This window comes from Planococcus citri, chromosome 3 (genome assembly GCF_950023065.1).
Source record: "Planococcus citri chromosome 3, ihPlaCitr1.1, whole genome shotgun sequence".
Classification (NCBI taxonomy): domain Eukaryota; kingdom Metazoa; phylum Arthropoda; class Insecta; order Hemiptera; family Pseudococcidae; genus Planococcus; species Planococcus citri.
The window spans coordinates 31,372,244-31,393,058 of NC_088679.1; the positions used below are offsets into that span (position 1 = coordinate 31,372,244).

Here is a 20,815-nt window from a genome sequence, read left to right on the forward strand (position 1 = left end):
AATCTCGAGATACGAAGTACGTCGTGGTAAAGAATACATCCTGATAAAAATTCGAAGAACTCACATCGATATTTCCAGTGTCCGTAGGCTGCTAAGTGCTATTAAAGAGGGGGGGGGGAGTTCTATTCCGAATTGAATTTTCATTCATGACATTAAGATTCATGAGGCAATTCATTCATGATCTTTATTCACAATTTCAATCAGTGATGTTTTCAAAGATTTAAATTACTAACAATATGAAAATATCGAACAGTCTCAAAACATATATTTTTGCGGGAAAAAAATTACTTAGTCTAATCTACAACATGCAAAAGGTATGAAACCAGTATCAGTACAGTATTGTATCAGCAAAGAGTTTGTTTTTAAATATGACCAATTAAAGCAGTAGGCTTAAAAACCCAATAATGATTGTACCAGTCTTCAAAGAATTTCGAGAGGGTGGGGGGTGGCAATAGAAATTTGATCTAATTCGTGATGGACATTTGAAAAAGATGATTATTAAAATGGAAATGGATCAAAAGTGAAAAATATACAAATCAAGACCATTGTTCATGTACAAGTACTGATATTTTAGGAAATGAAAGAAAAAACAGTAGTAGGTATACAAACTAAATAATAAAACACAAACGAAAGTTTTAACATAGCTTATAACGACATATTTTTAAAAAAAAGAAAAAAAAAGACAGAAAAAAAACTCGTAAATTGAGCGGTAAGAAATACGTATAAACCTCTTTCCTTATAGATTTGACGAGATTTTTGAGCAAGAAATTGAATTTTCGTAATAGTACAAAAATGACTCAAATTAGATCCTCAATTTAATCTAAACTACTATCACAACAATCTTATTCAATTTAAACTGCTCCTTCAAACGAATTCTTATGACTAAGAAATTTGTAAAAAAAAATACATGACTAAAATATGGCAACACCTGGAGTCGTAATTATCACCCTGTAATCAAACAAAAAAACAAAAAGTGAGACCATGAATTTGAACAAGAAAGTACAATAATTGTGCAATCTAAAGAACTTACAGTCAGGTTTACGGTTATAACTTGATAATGCTTTTTTAATTACAGTCCAGTCTTCCAATATTTCAGAATCCCTGAGCATATAAACGATATAAGGCCCAGAAACGGTAATCGGTTTACGACGTGGATTTGAATCAAACTCGCGATAAATTCCTCCTTTAGCGTGGCCACTGTGCTTTTTATCTTTGGTCATTTTACCAGCCTTGGAAAGACCTCGTTCTACCATCCATAAATCAGCATTCAAATCAACGTTATTCTTGTCCTCTTCCAAATTCTTTATCTTCTGTTTCAAGTCTTCTTCAACGGAATCGTACAATAGGACTTTTTCATTCTGTAATAAACACATAATACGAAATTTAAAACCGAAAGAAATGCAGGTCAATTTCTTCGTACGTCGTAGTTACCTCTAGATTCTGTTTGGCAGCTACTTCTTCGGCTTCAAACTGATTTTCTATACTTTTTAATTTCAGTTGACGCAGAATAACTGCAACTTCGTTACGGATTCTTACATTTTCTTCTAGTTGAGCCAAAGGTTGTAGATATTCTGGAGCTTCTTCGTATTTAATTTCGTTTAATTTTAATTCTATTTGATATAGCTGTTCGTTAATTATTCTGTAAATAGTTATGTACCAATATTAAAATAGAAAATATAACACGTAATGAAATTACATTAAAAAATAGATTCACGAAGAAATGAAATATCTAAATTCCTATAGGAATTGAAACCGTGAGGCAAAATTCGTGAATTATTTTCTGTTGCTGTGTATTTTACTTTATTCCAAGCTCAACGTAATTAATTATGCTTTTCAAACATATTACGTTAAAAAATTTAACGTTAGTATGTTGGTAAATGAAAAAAAAAGTCCAACAATTCAACAATCAGAGAAACATACTGGTCACGTAATCCGACTATTTGTTTTTCTAATTCAGTCATTTGCTCAATACAGGCCTGCCTTCTCTTCATGCATTCTTCTTCGTCCAATTCTAATGAAATAATTACACAAGAATTTATTCAAATTCATTTACACATAATTGTGTTTCACGTTTAAAAATTTATTTACCAGTTACTTCATCGCTCTCAGAACCTTCCGAAGAGTACCCAGATCCGGATCCTGACTGATCAGAATCGTCCGAATCGCGATCACCGGCCTCAACATCGCTCTCTTCTTTTTCGTTAGAGTTTTTCTCTTGGTCGCGAATTTTGCTTTGCCTGAGTAGAAAATACACGTAAATTAAATGTAAAATTATGAAATGAAAATTTTTCTATACTCAATTGCCACTTACATTATGCTTGTACGATTCATTTTAGTATGATGATGTACGAAAATTACGATAAAGGCTTAAGATAGGTAATCTGAAAAACAATACTTTAAGCATTCAATCACTCGAACGAAATCAACAGTAAAGCGAAGATTAAATTTATTACGTTGTAATGAGATCAACTCTTTATGCAGAGACTAGGAATAGGTAAACTACGAATCAGTCGATTATTTTACAGACTAAAGATGAACGTAAAAATTAGTTTGGGACTAAATTTAATGATCATTATACACAGGTTTTCACTTTGAATAAGTTTTTACAGCATAATACTGAATTTTAAAAGAAAGTTTTCATTTATTAGGATACTTTTATTTTTGCGGCAATGCGGTCTGTTATCACTAATTACGATTTTGTTGTTTGATATCGCAGACGACGAGACGATGTAATTTGATTTCGATTATTCGATGCATGTGGTCGAAAGTATCGATATAAGTAGGATGGAAAACTTCGAGTTCGAACTTCAAAGAATTTTGCTTCGCAAAAATGCAAACTTTTGATATTCTTGAATAGTTTTATTGTTCAGAAATTGAATCTCAAGTTCCCATCATGTCGGCTGAAATCTTTTACATTCAATGAAAAAATAATGAGCCAGTACAGAAGGTTCTGCAGGTATTCTTAGATTTCAGTTTGAGAGAAAGATCATATATTCACCAAATAAAATTGATATTTGATACTCTCATTTGATAGAAAAATGAAAACAATCAAATTAATCGAAATGTTGAGGTTCATCTTCATATTCAAAATTAAACGCATGAAAGTATCAAAATTACATATGTAACTAATTTGCATTTTGGTGACTTGATTACAAAAACATGAATTGATGTACTGCGTTTAAACTTCAAAATGATTTCATTGATTTCTCTATCAATTTGATTAGTTCCTGTTATTTTTGAAAAAAACATTTGGAAAGCTAAAAAGTGATACATCCATACCATGCAGTGGAGAATAAGTAGTACCTCCACACATTTTTTCAAACCGACAGGGGCTATTTTTGTAATCAAATCGTCATTCATTTTAATTGAGCACGTTTAGTGACCTAAGATTTCAAACAACAATGAACATGAACACATACATAATGCACAAATAAGATATGAAATACGTATTCATCGCCATTTAAATATATTTTCACTTACTTATGGACATGAGAACGAAAAATGAAGTCAACTTTTTTGTTTTCATCAACTCCTTTTGAAAAGTAAAATTTTCATTTAAAAAAAAAACAAAAACGAAAGTGAATAAAATCTAAAACCACGTGTTTGCTTTAGAGTCGTCGATGTGGCGAACCTGACAATTATTGAAAACACTTTTTAAACAAATATAGCTGCAGAAAATGAAAAAAATTATATTTCAAAATCAAGAATAATTCAAAATAAATACCCAAAAATACCATTCGCGTTGAAAATTTCAGCCAACCTGTAAAAAAAAGTAAAATTTCAAACGAGTTCAAGATCTCGTACTTTCAAACTACAAGTGCGCCTCGAATATGACCTACTTTTCAAAAACAGCTGTTTTTCATTCCCCATCTTTATTTTTTTTCTCAATTCGTGTACATTCGTGTAGTATGCATCTTCATTGATAAATGTGTTATATCGAAGCGTGTTTCTTTTTTCCTACGGTTGCGTCGAACGTGTTGTTGTGTAAACTGTGTAACACTATTTGGTTTATTTAGTGCTTGGTCAAAAGCAGCGGTCTTGAAATTTGCAACGTGTTCGGGTTATTCTTCGATTAATTATTCCTATTTCGTGTACGATTTTTTAGTGTTACAAGTTGTAATTGTTTCGAAGTGATTCTATACCAGAAATTCAAAGCAATAATATTAATTAACTCGTCATAAATCTCGAAAGAAACGTGGAACACTTGATGACATTGTTATGTCTTTTCAACTTACCTAAAAGCATCGGAAATCGTAATTGCACCGGAATTCTACATCTAGGTGAGTTATTTCATCCTTATTGAGTATCACTATTCGGAGTATTTCGAGCCTAATGTGATTTTCCTCAGTGCCTAGGTGTAACTTATGTACTACTTGTTAGCTTTCACTTTTAGGTATGGTTTAATTAGCAACGTAACTTTTTTCTGTTGCAATTTCGAACACTTCTAGGAAAATATATCGCTGAGGTACTCGCAAACTTCATATTCAAAGGTTTCCTCAGTACTTTCATCATTGAGATTATTACATCAGTCGTGTACAACTCGAGTGATCTTTGAATGAACTTCAACATGTGTAAATTGGACTGCAACGAGTATGCGAAGACACTGAAAATGAGAAACATTTCGTAATCGTGTGTTAATGAATGTACATCAATCTGAATGCGATATATCCTCTTTTGAGACTCTAAAATACTCGATTACATTGTCGCACGTTGTCGAGTGGATATAATTCCGTCGAGTTTTCAATCCACAAGAATAAGCCATGACGATTTCAATGTTATAACTCCTCGTGTCGTAAACGCGTACACTTTTTTTACCATATCATTTCAAGGTAAAATTTAGTGAAAAATGGATTCTCAGTGTCATTCAGGTATTCTATAGTTGAACTACATATATTCTCGATGGGTTGACATTACTCTGGCTGTTCGGTGTTTTATGATGAAATCATTCGTGTGTGGTATTTTGCTTCTGTTGTATAGGAATGTACAGTTGCTGTACAATGTACACGTTGCCAATATACGTAGGTAGGTACCTGTCTACCTCGTGCTGAGCGTTTCTCTTTGAATTGGCGTATACCGGCGAAATATTCGTTTGTTTGGCTAATAAAACGAATCAATACCTTTGAACAATTCCATCAGATATACCTTTACCTACTTTGAAACATTTTCAGCCTATTTACCAAAAAAAAAGTATAGGATTTGTTGAATTGAAATCATTTACGATGAGCAATTCTTCGTAGATATCTGAATTCTATTTGTCTCTATTATTTTCATGCTAACCTCGTGTAACCGATCCGATGCCCATCTGTTCGAGTTGTTTTTGTTTACATCGAGGATGATTAACCTATGATAGACGTCAATGTATCGTAATTTGCTGACTTGACACTTTAACATTTGAAAAAGGCAACGTAAGGGAATACACTGGAATCCTTTTACGTTAACAAAGCTTACTTTTAGTTAGTTCTTACTTATTTTTATTTTAAAATTATCTACCAGTCTACCACACGTGTATTGAACACATCGAGAACAGGGTGTATCGCATGTTTGAAACTAGGTCTTCTCGTGTAAGGTTTCATAATTACGATATTAGTATTTAGCGAAGTTAAATTTTGTTACGGACGATCTGAATTGATTACTTAATTTTAAATACGAGTTCATAATACGTATCTAAATGTACCAGTAGCACGACAAAACTTGAGTTTTAATCGAACGAAAATTTTCGACTGTGAGTTTTCAAACCCTGGCGTAGAGTGCGTGAAAACCACATTGTTCGAATAGTTTTTAAACGACGAGCTTCGATGGTTAAAAATAACTTCTCCAGAATGGTGAAATCTTTATTTAGTGTCTCTGATGTTGTGTTCTGCATCATTATTTAAGATTAATCTTGGCCCATAAGTGTACAGATGAGCTGAACAGTGAGGACTAAGGAGGAGGGCAGTCCATGTACGTGAATTTGTTTTCGGTTCTGTAAGAGTGCTTGAACTTTGACATATTTTACGACTCACGATACTCGAAAACTTTTGAAATCTTGAAGTTTCACTCAAATTTGATCTCTGTATCCTTAGACCTGATTTACACCTCTTGATCTTGATAACTTCATTCATTCCTTTTCCTCGTATAGGCTCATACCATAGATAATTGATTTATTTTTTTTTATCAATTTTCAACTAACGAAGTACCACACAGAACGTCTGAACCTATTAAAGTCGAGAATATATTAAAATGATAACAACTATGAGAGAATTCACTCAAAGTCTGGTCAATTAAAAAAACAACGATTTCATTCCAACGAGTGAAATCACTCGTCATTAAATTAGCCGAAAAATTGAACAAAATTTCCGGAACCGAGATTAATTTTTCCAAATAACGTTGACATTTGTATAGAAATGGGAACAGCTGCGTCACCGAGATCTCCCGCTTTGTCCGAATCATTTTCTAATAAAGGCCTCTTCTTTCTTGGCTGTGTGCAGCTTCTTTTAAAAATTAAAAATAAACCGGCGGCGTAGCGTGGTTGTGCTATACTTGAATTCAAAAACTAAACGAGTTCTTTTTCAAAGCCCAGTCTTATTTCGCTTGTCCCTTTTATCTGTGCGAAGTGCGAACACGACCAGTGTCACTGTCAAGGTATTCAAGGATCTAGGTAGTTGATAGGAGTGTAAACTATAGGAAAAGAAACACGATATCTATGCGATAAAAAAGGTATATTTTTTCGAAATGATTAACGAATAGTTCGATAAGTTTTGGAACATCTAGATTCTAGACATGAGATTTGATTGTATTTCATTTTAGGGTGCAAAGTATAGAGACAATTTGAATTAAACTTAGGAACTATGTTTGTATGGTCTGCGCGTTTAATGTGTTGCCTCGTGAAAATCTGAGGGGCGAGGAGGAGGGGGTGGATTTGATTTTTTTTCAATAATCATTAAAATAGTTTTGATGAGGAGAAAAAAGACCCTTATACCATTCATTTGTTGATTAAGTGATCCCCTTTAGTTGTCATCTGATTTCTTTTCCAGCTTGTTCGTGTGAGCCTCGATCCGTGGCCACTGCTGTCTTCTTCGTTGTAGCTACTTTTTGAAATTCAGAGACAAACGCACGTGCTCTGATTTGTAGTTTGTTATTTATTAATGTGTTTGTTCTGACTTCTGAGTATTCAAAAAATTAGTCAGAAATTCACTTTAACAGTGACTCAATTGAAATTTCACGTCAACTGCCTAAAACTGTCGAGAGGGTACCCAGTAAGTAATTTATAGGTGCTCAATTTGATGTTTTACTCTTCTAGAGCAATTTCAAATTTACGGAGAAAATTGAAAACATGCCGGAGGCTGCACAGAGTGGCCAAAATTATCAAAAAGTTGAAAAATAACCATAAGAACGCCTTTGATTTCTAAGTTTTCAAAAATTCGTCAAAATTCAAAAATGAATGGGGGTTTTGTGACATGTAAAAAACGGAGTGTCAGTTCAAAAAATTTCCTTGCTTGGCTGGTATAGGCTGGTAGAGGTGCTTGAAAATGTGAGCCATTTACATACAATAACTAGGTACTGCAATTTTAATGATAAGCTCAGAGGCGTAAAGGTCCTGTTTTTAAAGCTCAAGAATATACTTTTTTACCTAGTTCGAAGGGATCCTCTGAATTTGTCTACGTAACAGTTCAGAAATGTCGAATAAATCAGTTTTTTTCCCAAAATTTTCTTCATCTTCAATTTTTTATCCCTCAAGAAATATTGAAAAATTAGAGTGTTTGAGCTAAAAATGTGATGTTTTTCAAAAAAAAAAAATTTAATAAATTAATGAAAGTATGCTCTAAAAATGTTTAAATCAAGTTCATACCTGATATTTTCTGTCAGTTTTCCAAAAACGTTTTGGAAAAAGAATTTGAATGGCCGAGACCAGAGCAAGGTAGCAATTTTGAAAAATGGCACGTTTTAGTATCCAATATTTTAGCATGTTTCAGATTTTAAATTCAAAAAAAAAAAAAATTCAACATTCTGATTTAGGCTCTGAAAAAATTCCAACTAGGCAACTACTACCATTTTCAAAAAAAAAAAAAAAAAAAAAAATGAAAAAACAAAGGAAAAAAAACAAAATTTTGATGAATTTTTTTGGGAAAAAGTGGAATTTTTCCAGTCAAGTGATAATTTTTGTAAAATTTTCAAACAATTCTAAGAATTGAACAAACAGTGAAATATTTCCAAAAAAACCATCTTCAGAAGTACCTACACAACTCTCTCAAGGTGCCAAAAAATCGTGCTTGTACAGGGTATCCACAATTTTTGGTAAGTCATTTTCCCTGACTTTTCCAGGTTTTCCAGACCATTTTTTCCAATTTTCTATACTTACCCCAACTTTAATTAAGTCAGAAGTTGGGGGGGGGGGGTGTAATTTTTTTTCATAAATTTCTCTTTGAACTGGATATTTCTTGGGATATAAAGAAAAGCTAAACTTTGAAAATGAAGGGCCCCGTCTAAAAAATAAGCTATTTTTAGGTTTTTGAGAGAGGGGAAAATTTTTCTTTTCTTTTTTGGATTTTTAGAGGCCTCAAAGTGTGAAATTTGTTTATTTTAAAATTTTTGAAAATTTGCATTTCAAGAGGCATAACACGAGGTTTTTTATGTGAGGATGGTGTCGTATAAGGATGCCTAAATAGAATAGTTAGGCAATTATACTGGCATAAATTCGATGATCCTCTTCAAGATTAAAATCATAGGTGGGAAAATTGATAACTTATGACGTTAGGTACTTACCTACCTAACGTCAGTATGTTTTCGGTAATTCGAGTATATGAACGTGTTCGTTCGAATATTTTTTATCTTTTTTGATAATGTAATTATTGAACATTCTAAGTGCAATTAAATGGTGTAATATTTCGGTACGAGAGTTCGAATTATTTCAAATGATATTTTTTCAACTTTAGTTCCTGAGTATGCATCAAATGGAGTAAGTTCTTAATTCGAGCAAACCGGCTAGGCTGAGGTAACTCCTCATGCCATAGTTCCGGGCAGTATTTAGGGCTTTCTCAAACTAGGCTACTATATAATTCAGCTAAGAATTGTAGTCGCAACTTATTAATTAGATAATCAAGGAGATGGTTTATTTTTAAGCTTGCAATTTAGATAATCCAGTTAAGGATTTAATTCGCCTAGTTTTCAAATTAGATAATCTAGTGAAAGATTTCAATATATAACCATCCCATTTTATTCCTTTGGAATTAAAATGTACGTAATTTTAGTATTACTAATTCGAGTTAGATAAAACTAGGACATCGTCCGAAAATGGTTTATGATTGTAGACTCTGTCTACCTGTAAATAGATATCTTCCCCTATTTTGGTTTGAAATTACTCGAAAACTATCTCCATTTACTTTGAGCATTAATTTATGTTGATATAGGTAGGTTCTCATTTCCTATATAAACTCACCCCATTTATCTTAACAGTAAAATTCCTATACCTATTCCTACTCACTTACGTTCCCTAGTCTAAAAATTTTCCTATTAATAAATCAATCTATATCACATAAATTAATTTGGCGCCCAACGTGGGGCTAGGGCTTAGTGTGTAATAGGTATTATTTAATCCTATAAAAAATTCATTTTTCGAAACTTTTGTGTCAAAATTCATATTCGAACATGTGTTCAAAATGTAGGTATGAAGATAGGTTTCGAATAATAAAATATGGCCGATGATAGAATTATAACTCGCGTTATCTTTATTTCATTGTGAGACACTCTCGCCTAATAGTAAAGTACGGTCCGCATGTGGATAGGTACTGAATTGGTAGGTACCTATCTACTTAGGGAACTAGTTTGTGAGAGAGTGTATTTTTGCATCAAGCAGAAAGCAACGATAATTATACAAGTCTTTTCGTTGTACCAACTTTGTAAAGTATTAACATTCGAGTACCAGAATAAAACCAGATAACGATATCGACTTATATTTTCGAATCATCTCTATCACATCGACAAAGTACCAGCAAACCATCATTAACAGCTGCATATAATAAAACACGTAGATACATGTAATTTTAAATACAGTACTTTGTATAGCTACGGCTTGGAAGGATTTTGATAAAGGCCACAAAATTAAATTACCCTCTCCCGCGTATATTCAATTACCCGTGTATGAGAAATACGCCTTAGTATTAAGTTTATGTTTTTCTAATAAAAAATCCATTGAAAAAAAAAAAAATAAATAAATAAATGAAGAGTATAGAGGAATCAACATCGTGTTGACTAAATTCTCAGAATCGTACGTATTCGTTTCTCTATTGTATTAATTCGCCATTTTGTGTTTCTTATCTTTCTAGTCTCCAACGATCGCAACATTGAGTATTTCGACTAAGTATTTGTCTTGCCTTTGTAATGTAAACATCTCGTCTTCGTATGTATTTGCGTTTGCGTGTAATTTGTTTTGATTTTAATTCTGTTTTTTGATTTTGATTTGAAAGAAATTCGAGTAGCGTAATTGCGATCGTTTCCGAACTTTTGAGAGTAAATTCTTAATTATTTTCGCTTTTAGTGAAGTGGAGTTCGTGTGATCCGCGAAGTTGTGTCGAATTCGATCTTATATCATCAACCTATCCTGTCGTATACGTGGGAATTGATATCAATTTTATGATTTACAGTTATTATGGCATTCGTAGAGGTAAAGATTTTGAAAACAATCAAACTTGATTTTTCTATACTATTATTGTGTTGTGTATTTGTCCAAAAACATTTTACTTGCCAAAATTGGTTATGTAAAATGTAACCTGGCGCCTGACGTGGTAATGAATCCTTTTGGTATGTTTCATGCAACGTAAGGTGTTTTTGGACAATTTAGGTTAGTTTTAGTTTTAAAATATTTGTGTTAGACCATCGCCTTGATTGAAGTAGGGAAATAGTTCAGTTAGGGATGTTAGAGATAGTTAGGAAAATACTGCCCAGAGCAAGTCGGTGTAAACGCTCGAGTTTTTACTTACTGATTATTCTTCATAGTGAATAACGAAGAAGAGCCTGTGATCCAGATCAACGAAGATTCAAAATCTCCATCTGTTAGTATTCATTATACTGACCCTGCAGTTCTCCAGTATTCGATATCTGATAGTTTTGTACTCGAGTTGTCTATTAGTCCAAGTGACAAAATCGATACATCGACTACATCCAACGAAGCAGATAGTTCGATTGATAAAGAATTAAGCGGATTTCGAGACCAGTTCAACGAAACAGTTTACGATCCCGAATCCTCCGACGGATACATAAAATATCATCGTGCTCGAACAGTTTCGACTTCATCATCTTTATCGAATTCTTCTGAAAAACTCGATTTAGATCCAGCAGAGAAAAAAGAACGTCGACGAGCCAAAATATTTTTCCCCGAACGTGAATTGCGACCAAAGAAATTTCCAGTCGGTTTTTATAAAGAAGCTAAATCCAACAAAGAAACCAAGACGAAATTTCGTCCACGCTCGCAAAAAACACACGACTCTACCAGTAGTGACGTAATCAGAATTCCAGTCGAGATTCCACCGGAAGATAACGAAGTTTTCGACGATTCATATCAACCAACAGTTGAAATGTCTCATACACAGCAAGAATACGAAGCAATAGTTGCTGAAAACGCTCGATTGAAACAACGACAAAAAGAACTTGAAGAAATAAATAGAAAGCGGTTATCGTTGTTACCGGGTGCAGATGAAGCAGGAACATCACAAGGTTCGAATGTTGTGACCGCTGCTCAATTAATTGATGCTTTAGAAATAACAAGTGACAGACTATCAGAATCTGTGGCGATACAATTCGCTATACATAATAAACCAACTCGTAGTTCAGGTGGAGGTCGAGATTTCATTCCACAACCATCTTGTATTACGATTCCACAACGGAATTTTAATCTGAACGTAAAGCAAGAAGAATTTGAAATTGGTATTCCTGGTTCGAGATCATTATTAATCATCGACGAAGTAGAATTTTCGAGTACTGACAACTCAGCTAGCAATAAATCAATCAAAGTGATCTGCGAAGGAGCTCGAATTACTCCTTGGAAAGCATCAGATGATCACCGGACAGTGGAAGAATTTCTGATTGAGTTCGAGAATGAAATTCGCCAACTTGTACGTACGAACAAAGAATACAATTTAGCTCTCGATTTTTTCTTATCACACGCTGAATTGTTAAATTATAAAAAAGCTATAAAATTTGACGGTCCTTGGCATGAGAATGCTATCAAATTAGTGAAACAATTCTCAACAATTAACAATCACCAACGCGATATCAGAAATTTCGAGAAGGACAAAAAGAAACCTCAACAAAGTGTCGTCGATTTCTCTACGTTCTGGTTGAGAAGAATGAGGTGGAATACTTCAGTCACAGCAAAATGGATCGTACAAGTTTTGTTGACTAAAATTGGAATAGAGTATCGCGAAATTTTTAAAGAATGCACGGCCAGTGATACTCTTGAAGACATTATCGAAGAAATTCGTGAAATGGAAGATGGTGGAATATCAAATAAAAAAGATATGGACGCTTCGATATATTACCAACAAGCTGTGAAACCGTTAATTGGTAAAATGAAAAAATCTGGCTCATCATCTTCAACCAATGACGATACAAGATCGAGTAGTTCGAATAGAACCAGTAGTTCTAGCGATAATCGATCAAAGAAATTTAATCCATTTGAGAAATTTGATAAAGGTCAAATTTTTAAACGTACTGATCGTGATGGAAAAGCTCGATTCAAAGCAGTTGGCAGTGTTAATGAAATCGATCTGAAAGAAGAAGGAGTATCAGTATGCTACGTGGATGCAAATAAAAATATCAAAGATTACGATGTCAAAAATCCACCAAATTTTGACGAAGAATTCGAATGTAATGAAATTGAAATATCGATCGATGATTTAAACTAGAATTAGGTAACACCAATGGTCGCGGTGCTACCTCAGAACGATCAAAGTCGACCTCTTCTTATCAGGCTGCGATTATCAATAAAAAAGACACTCCAGTAATACCTCCAGTTGTTCCAGAAATACCTAAAAAAGAAAAAGTATATCTCTTTAATGGAGGTGTATTATATATTGGCAGTCAACAAATGTTTAAATTTTTACGATTCCACGAAAATACCAACATCGCAAAAGATGAAGAACAATATTTGTTAGTTGGTGATGCTTTAACTGCAAAAAGAGCTAATGAACTACTTGAAGAAAAAACATTCGATATCCCGTTTGGAACTGAACATGCTCTAATTCATCTAGGTCTACAAGAATCGATCTTCAAAAAATTCGATAGTTCAATGTTCCAGAATGAATTGAATAAACTCGTATCAAAGCTTCGAGATTACTACCAAATACCAAACATAGTATTAGCGTTAATTCCTCCGATTAATTTTCCAACACCGACAAAAGATTATTGGGATGTCCTCGAAGAAATAAATAAGACAATTTACTTTACAACTCGAAATCAAGAAAAATGTCTTTTTTGGAACGCCTTTTCACCATTCGTGAAACGAAATGAACTAGTACCCTCAGAAAACAAATGGTTCAAGTATGTCGCTGAAGGTAAAATCCTATATGAACCTAAAGGAGAACTATACAATATCGGAAAATCAAGCTCGAAATTACCTGGTTATGCCAACTGGAAATATTATGAACTTAGTAAACTGCATTACAAAATGTGCAGCTTCTTTAAGAAATATTGCAAGGTGAATCTATTTCCAAAAAGAGACAAAGAACCACAAGAACGTGATAATTTACTCGATGGAACTTATGGAAAAAGCGATAAACCAGTATCATTCAATTTAAATGATAGCATAATTGATGTACTGAATCCTGTCGAAATCGAGTATAAAAATAAAGATGTATCGCCGAAGATTACTGTCCAATTTGGCAAGATCGATGTAGATGCATTACTCGACAATGGATGCTCTCATGTACTTATGAATGAGAACGTATTCGAGCGTATAGTAGCTGAGTACCCGGAATTGAGGAAAAGCGAAGTTCGAGCTGAAGGGATGGGCCAAAAGTTTTCTTTGGCTGCTACTAAATCACATCCCAAAATCAATAAAATGGCATACGTTCCGATGAGTTTCCCATGCCAAAAGCCACAGAAGGGAGTCTACAATATTCAAGTATTCGTTGTGAAAGATCTGAATACTCCCTTAATTATTGGCAGAAATTTAATGAGCGAATTCGAGATGGTAATTCATACTGCTGGTAATTACGTCGAAGTCACCGATCCGAACATCACAATTATGCAAAATAGAACATTCAAAATCCCATATAAAGATGCTGATAAAAACCCAGCAAATTTCGAGTTAAACAAAGATCCTAAACAGAAGCCGCTGAAAGAGGTCCATTTCATTACATTGATGAAACCAGAGGAAATATTTTCGATCAGCGAAAATCCAGACTACATCATCGAGACGGAATTAATGTATAAAATCGAAGAAGCAGTTGAAGGCACTGACCTTTCAACCAAACATAAAGGTACGTTACGCAAACATATCTATAATAATGTTGAACCATTCGAGAATAGGATAGGGTTGTGTAATTGTTACGAACATCGTTTTGCTTTCGTCGGTAATGAATTACCACCACCACATAAAGTATGGTGTAAAACTCGACCGATTCCACATAGATATGAAGACGGTGTAGCTGAAATCATACGAAAATGGAAAAAAGAGGGTAAGGTAGTAGAACGTCAATCTCCTTACAAGTTAGGTCTCGTTTTTGTTGATAAAGGCGGTGGAAAAGTTAGGATTTGCTTAGATGGTCGTCCTTTGAATGAATTTATATTGAGGCACTCTACTGAACCTCCAAATATTAACCACATGCGTATGAAGTTCAAGGACATGAAATACTTCACGATTTTCGATTTCAATAATGGATTTCTTCAAATCAAACTTGCTGAAGATCAACAATGTGTGTTATCATTCACCATAGACGGTATTCCCTTCGTTATGACTGTTGTGGGATTTGGCACCGAAGACAGTCTTGCAGCATTTGTGTACGCTTTACGATTGGTACTTCGTGGATGTGAAGATTTCACAGGTGTATACGTTGATGATGTTATTATATACTCGAGAACAATTGAAGAACACTTGGAACATATTTGAATATTCCTAGAAAAAGTGAAAGCTGCTGGAATGACACTCAATCTTCGAAAAACACAGTGGTGTCGTCGTAAAATAAAGTACCTAGGAATGATTTTCTCAGATGAGGGAGTCCAGGTGGATCCAGAAAAAATCGACCCAATCTTGAACTTCGAGCTTCCAAAACCCAGTAAGCATTGGAATGTCACAGTGACATCACATAATATCACTGCGGAAATGTGTAATATCACTTTGTGATGTCTCTGAGATTAACTGGTGATATAAAATGTACCCATCAAAATGGTCTCACAGACATCACTCAGAAGGGCCCAGTGACATTTTTTAATGTCACAGAATGTCACAGATATGTCACTAGGAAATGTCTATGCAATATTGATGTAAATATTTCTAAAATATTCCCATCGAATGTCGTTGAAATAAGTACCAATTATTGGGGTTCATTTGAATTGTGAAAATAATAAGATGTATTTTAAGTACCAATTATTGGGGTTCATTTGAATTGTGAAAATAATAAGATGTATTTTCTGCAAAAATATTCTCTTCTCTCAACTCCTGAAGTTTGGAGTTGAGATTTGAGGCTGTTGACTCCGCCACATTCGGCAAAGTCTCCAGCGCCCATCATTAATGAGGGCAAATTCGCATGAGGCAGTATCTTCCTTATATACTAATTGTCAACATACTTTATCTGCGAGAAGTAAAAATGGTATAGTTTGAGGCAGAAATGTCACTGTAATATCTTTTAGTGATGTCTATGTGATATCATCAAAGTTATATTTTTGAGACATTGCAGCCAAATATTTCTTTTTCCATTCCAAAGCAATGTCGCAAAAATGTCACAGAAATATTACTTTGTAATGTCCTATACACATCACAAAATTACATCACTGTGATATTAATGTCACAGCATGCTTACTGGGAAGATGTGAAAAGTCTTCAACAATTCTTGGGCATGTTTCAGTACTACAGAGAGTACATGCCCAGAATTAGCTTACTCTGCGCACCCCTTTATGCGATGACAACTGATAAAGGTGGATTCATTTGGACAAAAGAAAATATTGCGCATTTCGAGTTATTGAAGAAAGAATTGGCAAAAGAAACGTTATTGGCATATCCAGACTTTACAAAGCCTTTTTACGTTTATACCGATGCTTCTACGAAAGCTATTGCAGGAGTAATTATGCAACCAGTTCGAGCAGATGAAACTAATTGGATGATGCCAATTGCATTCACATCTCGAGTTCTGAAAGGATATGAAAAATCGTACTCAGTGATGGAACTCGAGTTATTAGCAGTAGTACATTTGTTAGCCAAAAATTACTACCTATTAGCTGGAAATGAAGTGAATCTATATACAGATAATATAGCTGTAACCTATTTGAAGAAAAACGAATTATTACCAAATAGGATTATGAAATGGTTATTGTATCTGGATAACTTTAGAGTGAATATTCAACATATTTCTGGATGTGAAAACTCGATCGCAGATTTCCTCTCGAGGTACTCCTTTAACATCACCGAAAATGATAAGAACTTCACAGTGTTTTTATTTGACTACGTACCACCAAAGTGTTTGTATACTGAATTTCGACGTCTCCGAGCTATTCAAAATAATGACGATGTTGTACGTCATTATATTTTGAAATTTCCAGAAAAAACTCGAGTCGATGATAAATTGAAATTAGTGGTATATCAGAATCAAAATGACTATGATTGGAGAATATTCATTCCGAAAAGTTTACAACGTGAAGTCATCCAACACTACCATTACGAGTACGGCCATGTTGGAATTACCAAGTTAATTAAGATAATACGACGTCATTTTGATTGGCCTGGAATGACTACTCAGGTCTATCAATTCGTGAACGAATGTATTTCTTGTCAAGTCTCTCAAAAAACTTCAACTCGATTATATGGACCAATACAATCTATAACTTCAGAGTATTTCAATCAGATGATTTGTGTCGATAATTTTGGTCCATTGCCTCCAAGTACAGCTGGATGTGATACTATTTTTGTAGTAGAAGACCATTTTACCAAATATGTTCGATTGTATCCAATTAAAGCCAATAACTCGACTAATTTGATCGAAAAAGTCAAAACATGGATGAACGAGTTTGGAATCCCCAAAATAGTGTTGAGTGACAACGGACCTCAATTTTCCTCAAACTATTGGCGAGATTATTGGAAAAAGATGGATGTTAAAATTAGATATACGTCACGTTATACTCCAAATAGCAATCCAGCTGAAAGAATTATGAGTACTGTTGGTTCAAGTATCAGGAAATATTTAAGTGACAAACAGAAATCATGGTTTACGATATTGCCTGATATTGAAAAGAAACTCAATTACACAGAGAGTACGGTAACTGGTTATATACCCTTCGAAGCTGTGAAAAGACGATTAGTTCCAGATCCATTAGTGGATATTGTAAAAAAGCGAGTTTTGTCACCAAATATCCTTCAGAAGATTCAAGAAAATATGAAAAAGGATCGAGATCGGAAACTTGATTATTTTAGTCGGTACCGTAAACCTATTGTTCTCGAAAAAGGTGAACGAGTTTTTGTACGAAATCATCCAAGATCATCGAAAGCCAAAGGTGTTTCCTCAAAATTATGCCATCAATGGAAAGGTCCATTCAAGATTATCAAGAAACCTTTCATAAACGTTTATGAACTTGAAGATGAAAATCGACCAGGTCATGTTATACAAGAGAACATTCGACATTTGAAGAAATATGACCAAACCACCGATGATATAAAACCTCCACCGATACAACCGATAGAATAGGAGTCTATGTCTGCTTGTCTTAGCCTTCTCTCTTTTCTCTTATAAATTTAATTTAATTATAGTCAAATAGAGTGTAAATCGATAAAAGCCTCGTAGAAATATTCTAATTTGTATGTTTTGTTCACTATCTTATGTTCACAGAATAAAGCATATTCAATCTGCAATCGGAATCACGTCCATCCGATGCGCACGACGAAAGAAAGTTACCATGATTTCGAATGTATTCCGGAGAATCTTGAAATTCGAGTATTGTATACACGTTCGAACCAAAACCGCCATTTGCGAATGATATTTGCCAAAGTCGACTGTCCTATCGAATACAAAATACGCACCGCCATCGAAAGTATGAAATTAGCCGCTGATATTGAGCATGTTTACGTGGAAAGTGAGTTCCACCGCGTCGAACTTTTCATACGTGATTTTATCGCGATGTCTTTCGCCAAAGACGAATTTGAAGAGCTAAAACCAATATTAGCTGCCGACGTTCCTGCTTATTCAAATTTTTCATCGTCTGTCACGTTTGAAATTTTGGGTCTTGAGAGTTTCGTCGACGACTCTATCAAAACTCTTTGGAAACCGTCTGGACACGGCGCAACGCCGAATCCAGATTCTGCGAACTCGAGTGAAAATCAAGCTATCAATTCAGCGTTCGACTCATCATCAAAATGCCCTACCCAAGTACTCGCAATCGAATATCCAGTTAATTCACCAGAAAGCAAAGAAAAGAAAAAGGTTGAATTTACTGAAGATACGAAACTTGGTGATAATAGCAACGATTTCAACGACGAAGATGATTGGTTTTATGACGATTACCAAGACGAAGATTTTGTTACTGACTCGGAATCGGAAGAAGTAATTAATCTTTTGAATAAAACGTGTCAAAAAATTGATAATTTGATGGTCACCGTTACGAATGATCAACGCTGTGTTCGTGAATTACAAGTTCGATTAACGCGATGTGATGGGAAAACGGTGAATCAACTCAAGAGCCCCGATGAAGGTGTTCCAGACCCGAAAAAGTCAGCTACAGAAATCAATAACTCGAGTATACCAGCTGTCAAAATTCCAACGAATCGTTCGAAGCTCCTACCTCCTTCACACTCACCAATTTCGAGTACCATGACCATAGATGAAGTTGTAGCGAAGTTCAAAGCACATAAAGAATTGACAACCGAACCTCTTCCTTCTACCTCGAGTCAACCTTCCATTTCTGTGTCACAACCGAGTGTCAGTAATAATAATGCTACCTGCGGAACATCATCTAACGACCAACAACCTGCTGAGACAAATCAAGCTAACCATATTCAAATACCCGCCGCAGTTCCAATTCGAGGTGTAAATTACCTTACTACTCACTTTCCAAATTTAAATTTTGGTGAGATCGATGGTCCTCAAATTTTCACGGAAGAGCTTGTTGATCGAAATTTGATACCAATCTGTGAACTCGAACCTTATGTACCGTATAATTTCCCAGCTGAGTATCAACAAATTGCGATTAATTGGAATCCTTCGATGAGAGATTTTCCCAATCATCACTTGAGATTGTGGAATGCAATGACGAGAGGAACGTACGTGCACTTCAAAATCGTAATACCCAGATACCACTTGTACAGACAAAGGCAAACGTTCGAATGGCCACGAATCCATCTGGAGGCAGTTGCGTGGCGCAATCATTTGAACTTAGTGAGACAGACGTTCCGAGACGAGATTTATCCGGTGATTCACGTACTGCCACCCGTTTGGTCATATAATCGGGAATCAGATTTCGATTATTTACTCACAATCTTGGGTAAAATTCACAATGACAACGTAGAGATTATATTCGATCCGACCCTCGAGGTTTCTCTTGTGAATGACGCTGCTCTGACTTTCTTTGATCGATATGTCTCATTCAACTTCGAAATAATGGAACATGCTAAAGCCATATACGTTCCCTGGCTAGATGAATTTCGCTTGACCACAAGAAGAATAACTGAGGTGCCATTAAAGCTCACGCCAGATATACCTTTCCACGTTAATGAGAGTCATAACATCAGATGTCACGTCGTAGATTTCCAGACTCGTCGGAAACATGAGGCTCACCATGGCACTGTAATTATTGGTAGGCAACAACTCGAGCCTTATATAATTAGTTACGATCCATCCTCAGTTATTCTCAATTTAAGGGGACCTCCTCAAAACCCCTTATCCCGATCTGTACGATGCAAAGTGAAGATCCCTGAAGTTCGATCGATTGGGATAATGCGTAGTTTAGCTCTGATGACTCGAGAGCAATTACAATTCGAATTTCAGCCAGTGGAGAGGCACCTAATAAAACAAACTCGAGGTGGTCGATAGAATAAATATCAAAGATTTTCTTTTCGTACTCGAGTGGATTGTATCGAATTTCGGTCATGTTTCGAATTCATGTATTAACTGTTTTGTAATCGTCGTGTATTTTGTTTGGATGATATGTGTTTCCGATTATTGATCTTTTTTCATATCTTTTTTTATTTGTACTCGATTGATTATATCTTTTTGATAAAAATGTAAATATGTTGTTTGTTCAAAGTTAACCGAATGTTTAATGTTATATTAGATAGAATGTTTTTGTTTCAAAATTTTTTTTTTTCGTATGTTGTCAGTTTTCCCCTCCTATTGATTTTCTTTTTGTCGGGGGGAGAGTTTATGTCGTATAAGGATGCCTAAATAGAATAGTTAGGCAATTATACTGGCATAAATTCGATGATCCTCTTCAAGATTAAAATCATAGGTGGGAAAATTGATAACTTATGACGTTAGGTACTTACCTACCTAACGTCAGTATGTTTTCGGTAATTCGAGTATATGAACGTGTTCGTTCGAATATTTTTTATCTTTTTTGATAATGTAATTATTGAACATTCTAAGTGCAATTAAATGGTGTAATATTTCGGTACGAGAGTTCGAATTATTTCAAATGATATTTT

The 20,815-nt window shown here is 34.6% G+C and overlaps 3 protein-coding genes across 7 annotated transcripts in view; 2 read left to right on the forward strand and 1 right to left on the reverse strand.

Moving 5' to 3' along the window:
* Positions 1 to 248: 248 nt before the first annotated feature.
* On the reverse strand, positions 249 to 3,549 carry LOC135838492 (breast cancer metastasis-suppressor 1-like protein). 3 transcript variants are annotated; one of them, XM_065354153.1, is made up of 7 exons: positions 3,481 to 3,549; positions 2,312 to 2,381; positions 2,089 to 2,237; positions 1,921 to 2,011; positions 1,432 to 1,639; positions 1,031 to 1,358; positions 249 to 948 (listed from the first exon to the last, which is right to left on the reverse strand). In XM_065354153.1, exons 2-7 carry the CDS (start codon positions 2,329 to 2,331, stop codon positions 944 to 946), a joined length of 801 nt encoding a protein of 266 aa, XP_065210225.1. In that variant the 5' UTR covers positions 2,332 to 2,381; positions 3,481 to 3,549; the 3' UTR covers positions 249 to 943. The 3 variants fall into 3 exon arrangements, with proteins under 3 accessions (XP_065210225.1, XP_065210226.1, XP_065210224.1); XM_065354154.1 differs by lacking the exon at positions 3,481 to 3,549 and adding an exon at positions 3,280 to 3,298; XM_065354152.1 differs by lacking the exon at positions 3,481 to 3,549 and adding an exon at positions 2,454 to 2,733.
* A 341-nt stretch (positions 3,550 to 3,890) lies between these two features.
* The window catches only part of LOC135838490 (forkhead box protein N3-like), a 68,420-nt gene continuing 51,495 nt past the window's right edge, over positions 3,891 to 20,815 (forward strand). The window contains exon 1 of one of the 2 annotated variants that reach the window (XM_065354149.1): positions 3,891 to 4,280. In XM_065354149.1, the coding sequence (XP_065210221.1) occupies positions 4,208 to 4,280 (73 nt within the window). In that variant the 5' untranslated portion in view covers positions 3,891 to 4,207. The remainder of the gene's footprint in view (positions 4,281 to 20,815) is intronic. The other variant, XM_065354145.1, reaches the window with a different exon arrangement.
* LOC135838488 (uncharacterized) lies at positions 4,294 to 20,784 on the forward strand. Of its 2 annotated transcripts, none has more exons than XM_065354140.1 (2): positions 4,294 to 10,639; positions 18,009 to 20,784. In XM_065354140.1, the coding sequence occupies exons 1-2, from the start codon at positions 10,625 to 10,627 to the stop codon at positions 20,202 to 20,204; spliced, it is 2,211 nt and encodes a 736-aa protein (XP_065210212.1). In that variant the 5' UTR covers positions 4,294 to 10,624; the 3' UTR covers positions 20,205 to 20,784. The 2 variants fall into 2 exon arrangements, with proteins under 2 accessions (XP_065210212.1, XP_065210213.1); XM_065354141.1 differs by lacking the exon at positions 4,294 to 10,639 and adding an exon at positions 12,919 to 14,453.

Bases quoted from the DNA above. Each gene is read 5' to 3' on its own strand.
- LOC135838492 (XM_065354153.1), bottom strand. From the start codon at position 2,331: ATGAATCGTACAAGCATAAT. The intron at 1,640-1,920 runs GTATGTTTCTCT...AACTATTTACAG, and splicing joins ATAGTCGGATTACGTGACCA to AATAATTAACGAACAGCTAT. The intron at 1,359-1,431 runs GTAACTACGACG...TGTTTATTACAG, and splicing joins CTGCCAAACAGAATCTAGAG to AATGAAAAAGTCCTATTGTA.